This window comes from Danio rerio, chromosome 19 (genome assembly GCF_049306965.1).
Source record: "Danio rerio strain Tuebingen ecotype United States chromosome 19, GRCz12tu, whole genome shotgun sequence".
NCBI classification, from domain to species: Eukaryota; Metazoa; Chordata; class Actinopteri; order Cypriniformes; family Danionidae; genus Danio; species Danio rerio.
The window spans coordinates 45,734,777-45,750,131 of NC_133194.1; the positions used below are offsets into that span (position 1 = coordinate 45,734,777).

Here is a 15,355-nt window from a genome sequence, read left to right on the forward strand (position 1 = left end):
TAATAAATTCATCGGGAATGGCAAAGAAAGCGTTCCTGCAGGACTCCCAGAGTTCATCAAGATTCTTTGTATTCATTTTCAATGCCTCCTCCTTCATCTTACCCCAGACATGCTCAATAATGTTCATGTCTGGTGGCTGGGCTGGCCAATCCTGGAGCACCTTGACCTCCTTTGCCTTCACAAACTATGATGTGGAGGCTGAAGTATGAGAAGGAGCGCTATCCTGCTGAAGAATTTGCCCTCTCCTGTGGTTTGTAATGTAATGGGCAGCACAAATGACTTGATACCTCAGGCTGTTGATGTTGCCATCCACTCTGCAGATCTCTCGCACGCCCCATTACTGAATGTAACCCCAAACCATGATTTTTCCTTCACCAAGCTTGACTAATTTCTATGAGAATCTTGGCTCCATGCGGGTTCCAACAGGTCTTCTGCAGTATTTGTGATGATTGTTCAACAGAAGATTCATCTGAAAATTTATCATCTGCCACTTTTCAAATGATCAACTACGTCAAGTTATTATTCGTTGCTCTTACAACTGGGATCGACGACAAGACTTTTGTCAGGCAGTGTATATCATGATGGAAAAAAGAGGAAAGTGTCTTAAAATCCTTATCTAATAGCATTTTAATGCCACATGGAAACAGGGCCTTTTTAACAGTGTTCCTGTGATGAGCAGTTATTCAATGTTTGATACTTTTGTTTTTAGTGAGTCGTCTTCACCAAACCACCAAGGAGATCTTGGTAACCTCACGGTTGTGGAGGTTTGTATGTTTCATTTTTACTCTGTTTTACCTTGGAGATGTACTGTGTTTATTGTTGCAATTTCGTAAAAGTCATAGTTCTAAAATTAAAGGGAATGCTATATTGTGTCTCTGATGTCCATAGAGTGTGAATGTAAAGTTTGAGCTAAAAATGCCTCATAAATTTTGTTTCATAACTCTTCGAAACTGACACTTTTAGGTTTTGATCGAAATTATGCCATTTTGGTGACTGTTGCTTTAAATTTAAATGAGATTGAGCTCTTTTCAAAAGAAGGCGGAGCTACGCAGCAAATATAAAACTCTAATGCATCTCACTCAGGGCTGTCTATGCTAATGAGAGGGAGATGGTCACTAATGGGCGGGGTTTACCCCCTCTGATGACCTGTATAAAGTGAGAATGTCAATCAAAGTGTTTCTGCTGACTGTTTTTATCAAGTGTGATTATAAAAATAGAATTAATTCATTTTTGGCATTAGAAGCTGGCTATATTTACAGGCTGTTGCCACTACTGTTTAAATCTTATTAAGGTTATTTGTGCATTATAGACCCTCTTTAAAACAAACAAACAAACAACAAAAGCAGAATTTTGACATCAGCTCTGAATTTTAAGAAGAAAGTCCATGAATGAAAAATTGCAAACCTCACAATTTAGCCTTTTCCTCTTATATTGGGATTTCTATTTCTTTTTTTTTTTAATTCAACATATTTCAATAGCAGTCCAAATTGTGGGATAAAAAAAATCATGATTACTTTTTTATTTCATGGCATCTTTTCAGCCTTGCTTAATATATATTTCTCTTATAATCTGCAGTTTTACAATATAATGTGCTTTTTTAAAAAGGTTAATTATATATTTTAAGAGGAAAATGCTCCTATTCTAATTAGCATTTAAAAATTAAATGTGCACTTTTATTATACAGTCTCTCAGTCCTACGGCCTCCATACAGGACACACAGAAGTGGCTCCTTAAGAACAGATTCAACTCCTACAGTCGTGTTTTCGCCCATTTCTCAGGTATTTACACAGACACAGTTTCATGTTGTAAAAATCAATGTTTTTTTGAATCAATACTTAAAAATGTAGCTACCTGTACCTACATAAATATCACATTACTGCATAAATACCACCACATCCCATACCATCCTTGATGTGACTTTTTTTTTTTTACAGTAGAGCATTAAAGGTCCCAACTAACTTTTTTTAAATGTTAGTATCAGTATTTTTAGTTCTTAGCTAGCTTCTATAAGCTAGTGTGCTCCAAAACAATGACAAAATTCACGTTTAGAAGATATAAGACTGATATAAACATGTAAAGCTTGTAGTTTGTCACTTCTGCCTAAAGGCTGATTTATATTTCTGTGTCAAACACACGCGTATGGTCCGGCGCAGCCTTCGGTCACAGCCCTTGCCGTGACTGACACCAATGCTGACGTGCACCTCTCTAAAAAATGTAACTACACGTCACAACGATGCATAGCTCAAGCTCTGTGATTGGTCTGCTTGGAAAGTTGTGATGAGTGTATGCGGTGATGAGAGCCGAGTGCCCGATGGAGCGCGTGTTTACCAGTGTGGAGTCCTGTGAAGGAACTCCAGATGGAAACTTTTGTTTTGTGTTTACCTTATGGTTAAAATTGAGCAAGTTTGAGCTACTTGTATATTAAAGTAGCGTTCAGAAAAAAACAAAACACCCTCAAAGAAACTCTATACAAATAAACATAACATGTTCCTGGCATGACTGCCAGCCAGCATTTCGGAAGTGTTATTGCAGAGCAGCATGCAGAAGTTTAAATGCACGGCGATTACTCAACGCAGAAGTATAAACCAGCCTTAAATAGATCAACGTTTTATTCATATCTCCTCATACTTCAGTTTCTCATCCAATCTTGACCAATCAAATGCGGTCTAGTGTCTGACATGCCCCGCCCGTTTTAAGATGCTTTTAGTTTGATGCACTTGGGCTCAACCACTTTCACTGACAGAGCTGTGATAAAGCAAAATGCTATTGGCTGTTTTTTAAAGGGAGGAGCTACCCTATGTCCCGCCCTCTCTTTGTGTTTTGGTTGAAGTTACGACAAACATCGAATAAAAATGCACATTTCAAAGCACTTCACGAGAGAAGACTTTTAGCTATAATCATGATCTTTACTGAATGTTAAAATGCAAGTAAATGTCTGTCAACACTTTCAGAGTAAAAAAAACACACAGGCAAAGGAAAATTAAAACTCAAGTCTCCAGGGGTCCGTTCTTCGTACGTGGGTTATTCAGTTAGCTGGATTTGGTTATTGACGATTTGACACGATCCAGGATCGTTTCGTTCTTTAAAACTGATCCGAGAGTTGTTGTCATAGCAACAGTTCTGGTAGCTCAAACCTGCTTGGGAGCAGCAGCTTATTTCATGTAAACAGGATTAGATTGAGTCAGTTTAGGCAAAGATAATACTGAAAGTATGTACCGAATTCTGATATTTTCTTACAGTAGTACCGGTTGTTATATACACTTTAGAAACGCCTTTACCAATATCCAATATCTTTAATAATATTTGTGAACATCCAGTTATTCTTTACATCGATTAAGAAAACGGCTACAATAATACTACTATGGCTACTATAATAGAGAAAATCCACTCTAACTGTAAAACTAAATAAATTGCTAAATACTCTTGACACATGAACACATGATACTTATTGTGTATCATATTTAACAAACCGTTTACTACTAATTTGATGTAATTTAGCTCACATGAATAACTGAATATCTATCAGATGATGTCATGATTACGCTGCTGTGCCGTCAGCCAATCGTTGCATAGCTGATCATGATTTCGAGGATTGATAGATCTGTCCTTCACAACACACGCAGCGATCTCAGATCAGTTCATCCAGACATTCTAATCTGATTCACGAACTTGTTTGAAGAACCAAATTAGCGAGAGATCAGTTATCAAGATTAAAAGATCCGGGATCTGCCAAATCATCTTAGATCATTTAAGCGAGATACGAAGAACAGACCCCTGGGGATACATTGAAGTCTTTATGAAACGAAAAAAACCTCTCTGTGCTTGAATCTGAATGTTATTTACATTATTACCTCTAATTCACATTCAATACTCAAAACTCATATTTCAGCTAAAAAAATCATTTTGCATGACTTACTGAACAAAACAAAACAAAAACGTTATCCTGAATAGCCTGAGGGTCATTCATTAAACAGCAATTTTAAATGAATTATATCTTTTTTATATATATATATATATATATATATATATATATATATATATATATATATATATATATATATATATATATATAATATCTTTTTTTACCATAATATTTTTAGTTTTCAGTTTGTACACATTGAAATACAACATTTTACAAACATTTTACAACAATAATAACCTTGTTGCATTCACAAATTATACAAAATATGGGATATATATATATATATATCTTTATAATAAAAACTAAAAGCAAACAACAAACGAGCAAACAAACAACAAAAAATAAATAAATAAAATAAAAAATAAATGAAAATAAAACTGCTCCTCTTTTTCTTCAATAATAGTAATCTATTCAAACATGACAATTATAATCATACTGAGTACTAGGCAAAGCAAATATATATTAAGTAATGTATCAATGGAAAACTATAAAGCTGGAACTGCATTATCCATCAAAAATTATTCATCAACTTCTTCCTCTGTTAATTCCACTTATAACTTGTAACTAATGAAAGGACTCACACGTTGTTTAGCTTTTAGTATATAAGTTATTTTTTCTAATGGCAGACTTGACAACATTTGTTATTCATTGAGTAGCGTTTGGTCTTTGCGAATTATCACTTTTAACAAATTAACCAAATGTGGTTAATAATGAGAGAATCAGTTAATGTGTGTTTCTCCTACTGCAGGTTCTGATCTACTGAAATTAACTCGTGAAGATTTAGTCCAAATTTGTGGTGCTGCCGATGGAATTAGACTCTACAATGCACTTAAGTCCAGGTACAATAGAAGTGATCTTTATATTACAGTTCTGAAGATGTAAACTGAAGCCTTGTACTGATGTGTGTTTGTGTGTGTATGTCCCAAACAGAGCAGTGCGGCCCAGACTCACACTTTATGTGTCTCTGGAAGCGTCTCAGAGCGAGAGCCCTCTGCTGGAGAAACGGGGACGCAGCAAGAACGGAGAACACAGCAGCCCAGCAGCCATACCTGGTAAAGATATTAAAAAAAGAGACTTGCACGCATCATACCACAATCAATGTACTAATTAACAGCTGTTGTAGGGCTGCACGATATTTGAAAACACTGCCATTATAATGTTTAATTTTTCTGCGATATATTGTGATTTTACTTAATGAATTGTAAAGCATTAGAATTATGGAGACGAAAGACTCTATTTTCCTAATGCTCCCCACTAAAAGACGACACTATAAGAGCTGATGCTGAATTTGTGATGTATTGTATCAGTACTGCATAAATAAATGCAGTAAGACCACCAGTCAGAGCTGACACAGTTCTCTCTGGAGCCACAGCTAATAACAGACGTCAGTAGCACAGTTGTGGTGAAACCCAAAACACAATTACCAAGAAAATAATCAGTTTGCTTTATGTAAATCTAAAAGTTTGAGCTCTGGGTATGAACATCGACTTTCATTGACATGTTTGTTTTCATAAAAATTTTCATTTTGAAAGATTTATTTGAATTGAGGATTTATTGACTAAATCATTTTTATAGGAACTGGTGGATTTAGTGTAGTGCTGATTAATAATTATTCGTGACTGATGTACAAAGTTTATTTGCATAATATATGTGCATGTACTGTGTATAATTATTATGTATATATAAATGCACACACATAGATGTCTATATACTTTAAAATACTTTAATTGTAATTATATACATTTGTTTTATATATATATATATTTATTTATATATATATATATTATTTATATATATATATATATATTTGTATATATATAACAAATGTATATAATTACAATTAAAGTAAGTATTTTAAAGTATATAGACATGTATAAACATTCTTTATACATATATTCACTCACCGGCCACTTTATTAGGTACACCTTACTAGTATACTAGGACTTTCTTTTGTTTTCAGAACTGCTTTAACCCTTCATGGTATAGATTGAAAAAGGTACTGGAAGTACTGAAAAGTTCCTCAGAGCTTTTGGTCCATATTGACATGATAGCATTACACAGTTGCTGCAGATTTGTCGGCTGCACATCCATGATGCAAATCTCCCATTCCATCCCATCCCAAAGGTGCTCTGTTGAATTGAGTTCTGGTGACTGTGGTGGCCATTTGAGTACAGTGAACTCATTGTCATGTTCAAGAAACCAGTCTGAGATGATTTGCCCTTCATGACATAGTGCATTATCCTGCTGGAAGTAGCCATCAGAAGATGAGTGCACTGTGGTCATAAAGAGATCGACATGGTCAACAACAATACTCAGGTAGACTGTGGTGCTGACACAATGCTCAATCACACTATTACACCACCACCAGCAGCCTGAACCGTTGACACAAGGCAGGATGGATCCATGCTTTTATGTTGTTGTTGCCAAATTCTGACCCTACCATCTAAATGTTGCAACAGAAATCGAGACTCATCAGACCAGACAACGTTTCTCTAATCTTCTATTGTCTAATTTTGGTGAGCTTGTGTGAATTGTAGCCTCAGTTTCCTGTTCTTAGCTGACAGGAGTGCCACCCGGTGTGGACTTCTGCTGCTGTCTTGACCATGTCTACATCTCTAAATGCATTGAGTTGCTGCCATGAGATTGGCTAATTAGAAATTTGCGTTAACGAGCAGTTGGAGAGCTGTACCTAATAAAATGGCCATTGATGTGTGTTTATATGCACATAATGAATATACACAGATATACATATATACATACATACAAATATTTGTTGATCCGTAACTGACCTAAATCAGCATAAAAGAATAGCTTAATAGTTATTCTTAATTAGCACAAAAATATCAGACATGTAATATATAGATATCATTTTCCATCAATATGTATCTCTATATTCACGGCTCTCTGTCAGTGTTTGTAAGGGTGTTGTGCAGATGTTTGTTTTTCTTCGGTCAGACTGTTAAATTTGAAGTAAATTCATTACGGTTTTGTCTTTGCGTGTAGTTTATCACGCTCTTTACCTTGAAGAGATGACGGCTTGTGAGCTCACCAGGAAGATCTCCAGTGTTCTAGCGCTGCCACTTACCCACATCAGTCAAGTGTACAAACAGGGGCCGACAGGGATACACATACTGCTCAGTGACCAGGTAAACACACACACATTCACACAATCTCTTCCTCTACTCTCTGGGCAAATATAACTGCTCGTTTGAATAATGTTTTGCATAAAACTCGCTTCATCGTACCCTTTTTGTCTTCTGTTATCATTTGTCATGAATAAATGGGTGGTGTAGGTGAGGGACATCATGTGACTGATTTGTCTAGTGAATGTAGTATTCATGTACTGCTGGAACAGAATGTGTTGATCAGAAGTGACGTAAGATATACACACACACACACACACACACACACACACACATTTTAATGGTTTTTGCTCACAAAGGATACATAAAGCATTAATGTTTTAAAATGTTGCATTAAAATTAGAATTTAATACAATATAACGTTTCGATTATTCCTGTGATGTCAAAGCTGCATTTTCAGCATCGTCACTCCAATCTTCAGAGAAATTATGCTAATATTATGCTAAAAGAAACGATTTAGATTATTATCGGTCCTGAAAACTGCTTGGATTGTAAATAGTGATCTTTTAAAGGGCACCTATGAGGAAAATCAACTTTTGTGAGCTGTTTGGACAGAACTGTAGGTATAGTGTGTCCACTGTCATATTGGAGTAATATAAAGGCAATAGCTGCGTCCCAAATAGCACGCTATGCACTTATGCACTATGTACTTATGCACTTACACACTCAACAGAATAGTATATGTATGTAGTGTTGTCCCAAATAGAGCACTAATGTTTTCTTACGAAGTGGAAATTCAAACCGTTTCTCTGATGATGTTTGACGGTCGCCAAATCAGTGAAATAAACGACCGAATTGTCAAATAATACCTGCTGTGAGTATGACTGCATTCATCATCGGGAGGCACTATAATCACTCTCGTAGGAGAATTTTGCTTTCACCATCCAAAATAAACAAAGTTATCCAACATGTGCGCCTGATAGCTCCGCCCCTTCCGCTACATGAGCAAACCTGCGGTCGTTGAGTGCGTGAAGTGTCCATCATTACACACTTCATTTTAGCGGCTGAATGAGTTTTCAGTGTGAATGCACTACTTACACTATTTATACTACAAAATGGCTTAGAATAGTGCATAAGTATGGGATTTGGGACGCAGCTAATAATTCTCTTTTTTTCTTTATATATTTCATGATATTAAAATAGGACCCAAATTCCAGTGATTTAGAGGCCCACTGCAAGGTGATGCAGGAGTGCGGTTTCCCCACACCCGAATTCTTTGACAGATGCCTCTTTTCTATAATACCATAAAAACACTAAACCTTTTTTTTTTTTTTTTTTTTTTTTTTGCAAATAAACTGGGAATAAAATGATTAATAAAACTGTCTGATTTTTATAAGTTTAAAATGTTTTTAAAACAGAGCATGTTTGTAATAAAGACAGTAAAATCACTGTAATTCTTAACTAATATAATCACCACGACCACATGGTGTCAGTAAACGCACATATATGTGTGCTGCAAACAGCATTTGTGTGTAACTCATCATTTCAGAAAGGCTTGAATAAACTCCACCACAAATACATCACCACCAATACTTGGTATTTTTAACTAATGAGCTGTATATCAGCTTCATCCTTGTCTGTCTTTATCACTGACTGCTGTTTATCTGATGTAACACGATGAGAAGCAGACGCACATGGGAGTGTTGGGCAGGAAAAAGCAGCCCATTTGCATTTAAAGCCACAGGCTACAAAATCAGCTACTCTATACTCAGAAACCAAAATGGGCAGATTCTGGAGGCTTTAATAAATGATCTGATGGGTATTTTGAGCTGAAGCTTTACAGACACATACTGAAGACACCAAAGGCTTATCTTGCATCGTGTAAAAGGGGTAAAATAGGTGCCCTTTAAGGGTTATTTTATAAAAATTAAGTTCAATGAAGCATTTATTTGAAATGTAAATAATCAGAAATGTTTTACTTTAAATTTAATTGATTTCTTGCTCAATAAAATTATTTATTCTTTGTCTTTTTTAAACCTTTGTTAGGTTTTATTCAGAGATTTTTTATTACAAAATCAATGGCAACTGACAGCACTAACAAATACACTTTCATATTTCATGATAAAATGATTAAAGATTTGATTAATTATTTTGATCATTTTGTATTTGAGAAAATATATAAATCAACAAATCCAAAGTTTTTCCTGGAGGAGTTGGAAAAAGTAAAAAAAAAAAACATTGAAAAAATTGGAAAATCCCATATAATTGTTGTTATTATTATTATTATTATTATTATAAATGTAACTTTATGTATGTTTTTGAAAGTCTGTTTTTTTTAAAGAAAGTAAATCATAAAGTATTGTAAATAGTGTGTTAAAGTAATGTCTATTATTTTCTATGAATAAAACCAGTGCTGTTGACTTTGTATGAAGTAATGTGTAGGTGAATAATTACTAAAGCAACCTATAATAATATTGACTAGATGTCTTTGGAGAAAAAAGCTAATAAATCCCTTATAAAATGACATCCATTCATAAAGTTTAATTTAAGAAGGAGATCATACTTGCATCTAAAGTAAACACAATCTTTCATGGACACACTTTTTTCTGCTTACAGATGGTTTATAACTTCCTTGATGAGAGCAGTTTCATCATTAGCATAATACAAGGTAAAGCATTTTCACATCACACTAAAAACAAATCAGTACACCAGAAACATTTCATTCTCCATTATCCTACATGTAAAACACATACTTTCATAATGCATTGCTATTAATATAATGAGGCATCTAATTATTGTTATGACATTATGGAATTATTTAGAAATATGAATACTTTGAAATTGTTGAATTAGTATATCTTAAAAAATGGTTTCAGATTTTTATTTTGTGTTATTATTGCTTGGCTTTTTATTGTTTTGAGCCGGTGTTATTTATAAACTGTAAAGTTGATCTGTTTTTGCTAGTAGCCATGTTTCCATCTAAAGATGTGTGTAAGATTTATGCACAAAATTGGAATATCGCATAAAAGATGTGCGAATAAAGCAACATTTCCATCCAGTGAGTCAAAGAGAACAAAATTGTATAAGAAATAACAAAACTCGGTTTTTTTTTTCAAAACTCATATTACATACAGTTGAAGTCAGAATTATTAGCCCCCTTTTGATTTTTTTCTATTTTAAATATTTCCCAAATGATGTTTAACAGAGCAAGGAAATTTTCACAGTATGTCTGATAATATTTTTTATTCTGGAGAAAGTCTTATTTGTTTTATTTCGGCTCGAATAAAAGCAGTTTATAATTTTTTAAAAACCATTTTTGGGACAAAATTATTAGCCCCTTTAAGCTTTTTTTTTTTTTTTTTTTTTTTTGATAGTCTACAGAGCAAACCATCATTGTACAATAACTTGCCTAATTACCCTAACCTGCCTAGTTCACCTAATTATCAATATTAAAATATCAAGTAAAATATTATTTACTGTCATCATGGCAAAGATAAAATAAATCCGTTATTAGAAATAGATTTTTAAAACTGTTATGCTTAGAAATGTGTTGAAACAATCTTCCCTCCGTTAAACAGAAATAAGGAAAAAAAATAAACAGGGGCGCTTATAATTCAGGGGGGCTAATAATTCTGACTTCAACTGTATATCATTAGAAACAAATGGGTATCTAAAAACTAGCCAATTGTCATTTATTAGGCGAATAATAAACTGGCCAGCACATTACACTTTCCTCAGACGGCCAACACAGGATTCCGCTTGGTCTTAAAGCCTTTATCGATGGGTTAATTTCTTAATTCATTTTAACATGGCAGTCAAAATAGTCAAATGAGCTCTTGTATTGGACAAATTCCTGACCTCAGTGAGGGGGTGGGTCTTTCATACCACCTGAACACCCCTCACTATGGGCCTGTAATGATAATACTGAACCACTGTGATGACAGACTTTAGCTGAGGGATTTTAGGATGACCAAAACAACACTTCAGATGTACTCGCTCTGCTGTGTCAATTAATACCATATTACCACCCCATTGCAAACATTTTTATAACCACATGACCTATTAAAATAAAATCACATGACTTTTCTTGATGCACATGCTGGAATTTATTTAGTAAACGTTTTTTATGCACCTTATGTCTAATCGGATTAAAAGTTATCCTACTCGGATAAATTATTTATGCAAATTTTTGTCTTTTTGTTTGATATTCCTATTGAAATAAACATAAGTCGATGAAAACATTGCTATTAAAGCTGATATGCTATAAACTCCAACCTATCTGTTCTCCATCTTGTCTCACTTGTGCTCCATCTTGGCTCTTCCTCAGACGACAGCAATGATGGATTTCACCTGGTCCTGAAGTAGACGAGCAGAGACTGTGACGCCATCACTGCCGCACCAAAAGTGTTCCCTCCATCCTCCTCTCTCGTCCTCTCCCCAATCTCTCCCTCGTTCTTCACGTCTCGGTGTGAGATGGAGAAAAATGGCCGGGGTCGAGCAGGGCCTCCTAACTGTTAGAATCTGACTTCAGTGCGTAAAATTGTTTCATATTGAAAACACTTAAACTGATGCCAGTGTGTGAGCGAGCGGCGGGCTTTTAATTAAGTGCGTTTTTAAAGGAGGGATGGAGGCGAGCGGGAGTCCGCAAGAACATGGAGAACTGTGACCACTTTTACTTCAGCATGGTGAAGAATCGATTGTCTTTGCGACTCTGAGCGTACAGTACTTGAGTTTGTTCGTCTGTGAGTTGTCAACCATTTCTGGCCTACAGACGCCATCAAAAAAAACCCCAAGGTAGATAGTAATGACCTCTCGTGCAAAATGTGGGGAAATGCGTCCTGACTAAAGGCATGCGCAGGACGTCTTTATGTCTGTCTGGATGAAATAATTCCTGGGATTTTGAGTATGGTGACCTGCAGCTAACGCCAGGTTCAGTTTTGCTCTCAGTGCTGATATTGTTTGTTTTTTTTTGGGGGGTGGGGGGAGGTCACACTTTACAATAAAGTTCTATTAGTTAATGAATTTATTAGCATGAACAAACAATGAGCTATACTATTATTACAGTATTAGTTCGTTGTTAATGTTGGTTATTGAAAATACAGTCATTCGTTGTTAGTTTTTGTTAGCTCACAGTGCATTTTGGATTTTAATAATTCATTATTAAGTGTAAAATAAAACCCAAATATTAATATTCTGTGATTAATTCGTTATTATTAAGCCCCTGAGACCTTTGAACATAAATTAAGATATCTTGAATGAAACCTGGGAGCTCTCTGACCCTCCATAGAAACAAGGGTCCCGAGATGTTTAAAATTCAGAAAGGTCCCAAAAACACCCTCAATACAGGACCATGTGTCTTTAGTGGTTCAATCGTAATGCTATAAAGCTATGAGAATACTTTTGTGCACACTACAGTCCAGAAAGGAACCAAAAACATCCTCAAAACAGGATCATGTGTCTGTAGTGATTCAATTGTAATGCTATGAAGCTACAAGAATACTTTTGGCCACACACAAACTAACAAAACACAAAAATAATGAATTTATTATTTAACAATTTCCTCTCTTCAGGGTAGAGTTGTCAAAAGTATTAACGTTGCAATCAATATTGAAAATGAAAGTAAAACCTCAATCTTGCGCTAACATTTGAGCACTGTAGAGTTTTAACACTGCTGATTGGCCATTGTGTTCACATGCTCCACAAATAAGGCTGTGATTGGCTCTGAAGTTCATCACTTCACCACTCTTCACCAAGCGCAAACACAAATACATAAACTAAACATTTTAAATGAGTGTTTGAAAGCCACACCTATCAGCTGATCCAACTATATATATATATATATATATATATATATATATATATATATATATATATATATATATATATATATATATATATCCGATATATAAAAAAATATGCTGATGGATTAGCTGATAAACGTGGCTTTCAAACGCTCTAGTATCCATGTATATGTTTGCGCTTGATGAAAAGTGGTGAAATGATGACCTTCAGAGTCTTTATCTGTTAAGCATGTGAACACGACAACCTATCAGCGATTTAAAGGGACGGTTCACAACTCTTCACCAAGCGCAAACACAGATACACAGACTGAACCCTTTAAACGAGTGTTTGAAAGCTACGTCTGTCAGCTGAACCATCTATGAGTGGATCTATGAATTATACGCTAATGGATTAGCTGTTAAACGTAGCTTTGAAACACTCTAGTGTCCATGCATATGTTTTGCACTTGATGAAGTGATGGTGAAGTGATGACCTTCAGAGCCAATCACAGTCATATCTGTTGAGAATGTGAACACAAAAAACAATCAGTGGTTTAAAGGGACAATTCACCACTTTTCACCGAGTGTAAAACATATACATAGACACTAGAGCATTTGAAAGCCACGTTTATCAGCTGATCTGTCAGCGTATTGGCTCAAAGACAGATCAGCTGATAGACGTGGCTTCCAAACATTTAGGGTGAGTAAATAGTGAGATTACCCTCTCTGTATTCACTTTTGGGTGAACTATCCTTTAAAGAATGTGCTTAAATATAAGTGAGAAATGTATCGATTTGTACGTTAATAAGAAGAAACCGTTGAATGAAGTTATTATTTTATTGTTTTTATGCACACAGAAGTATTCTTGTAGCTTTATATCATTACAGTTGAACCACTGAAGGTCACAATTTTGAGGATATTTTTGGTTCCTTTCTGTACTTTACACATCTTGGGGGGCTGTCGTGAGGCTTAGAGAGCTCTTGGGTTTCATCTGAAATATCCTGCGTTCTGAAGTTGGGGATTGTAATAACACGAGGGTCAATAAATAAAGAGATGGTTCACATAAAAACAATTAACATTTACTCACCCTCAAGTGGTTCCAAGCGTTTATGAAGATATTTTAGAAGAATGCTAGAAACCGGTAGCCAATAACTTCCATAGTAGGAAAAACAAATACTATGCAAGTCAATGGTTATCGGTTTTTGTGATTGTTTTTGTGTTCAACAGTAAAAAGAAACCGTTTGTGACAAGAAAAGAGCGAATAAATGATGACAAAATATTTGTATTTTGGGTGAACTATCCCTTTAATAATACAATGGTAATTTTGGTTGGGAACTTACCCTTTAACAAACATAAACTAATGGAACTCAATTGTAAAGTGTGACCATTTTAATTTTCCAATTTCTCTTTCAAGACCAATCGTTTCTGGTGCCATGGTTTCTTTGTCGTTGATTAAATGAAGCGTCAGCCATTTAGAATTCAATGATTAGTCTTTTGGTTTTTAGATTGATTGTTGATCGTTGTGCTCCATATTCTCTGTGCCTGGCATCTATATGTGACTGGTAGCTCCTGGCACAGATTATAACACAGTTATTGTTGAATAAACAAGCACAATCGCAGGCCTCCGTAAATGATATTTCCCTATAATGCCTTTCACATCCTTTTAATCGTACGTTTAGGATATGACTGGTGCTTTTCTCATTGCACACATGGTTTACCGTCAGCTGCTCCAGTTATGCTCGACCATCATGACTGCGGTCAGACAGCTTTTTTCCCCCCGTCGTGGTCTTGAATAGCGACTGAACTCAGTAGGTCGTCCATCTCAGTAGTGATGTATTGGGCAGCTGTGCTTTGGCATGTACTGTGCTTATTATTGCCACTTTATAGAGGAGCATGGTTGTGATGAGAATGTCAACTCCTTTTAATGCTCAGAAAATATATACGTTAAAAAAGGAATGACCAAGTCTGCACTGAAACTGAAACCACAATACAAAAAATGTCACGCCGTTGGATTCCTGGCAGTCGTCGGATGCTCACTTTTAGACTTACACAATGTTTCCAGGTTGAACAGATGATCAAATAACGTGGAGGTTAGTTCTGCTCCTCAGATTGAATGCGGTGGATCCTCTTGTTTCTGTTATAATAATAATAATGATGATGATGATGGTTTCCTCATGTCACTGTTTGTCTAAAGAAAAGCCTCTCTTCCATAGGGAGTGCTGAGATGTACACAATTAATGCCTGTACCAGAAATAAAAGTAATTTTCATATATTTTCTCTGGAGTGATTTTAATTTGGGAAAGCAGAAGATGATTATGTTTGATGATTTATTGTATTTATTTATAATTATATATATATATATATATATATATATATATATATATATATATATATATATATATATATATATATATATATATTAATAGTATTTAATTTAGATTAAATTTATTTTGGGGGAAGTTGTTTTGGTTTGAGAACTATTAAAAGTAATGTTCATGCTGTTTTGATGTACACCCCTGACAAAAGTCTTGTTGCCTATCCAAGTTTTAGGAACAGCAAATAATAACTTG

At 35.0% G+C, this 15,355-nt stretch overlaps 1 protein-coding gene across 5 annotated transcripts in view; it reads left to right on the forward strand.

Moving 5' to 3' along the window:
* ubp1 (upstream binding protein 1) overlaps positions 1-15,055 on the forward strand; it is a 38,675-nt gene extending 23,620 nt beyond the window's left edge. The window contains exons 10-18 of one of the 5 annotated variants that reach the window (XR_012394455.1): positions 710-764; positions 1,685-1,778; positions 4,671-4,761; positions 4,853-4,974; positions 6,926-7,068; positions 7,216-7,298; positions 9,622-9,673; positions 11,333-12,300; positions 12,352-12,539. Coding sequence is in view for 2 of the 5 variants with exons in the window: in XM_005159726.6 (XP_005159783.1) it covers positions 710-764; positions 1,685-1,778; positions 4,671-4,761; positions 4,853-4,974; positions 6,926-7,068; positions 9,622-9,673; positions 11,333-11,370 (595 nt within the window). In the remaining 3 variants the exon portion in view is untranslated. 5 annotated transcript variants of the gene reach the window in all.
* The last annotated feature ends 300 nt before the right edge of the window (positions 15,056-15,355 follow it).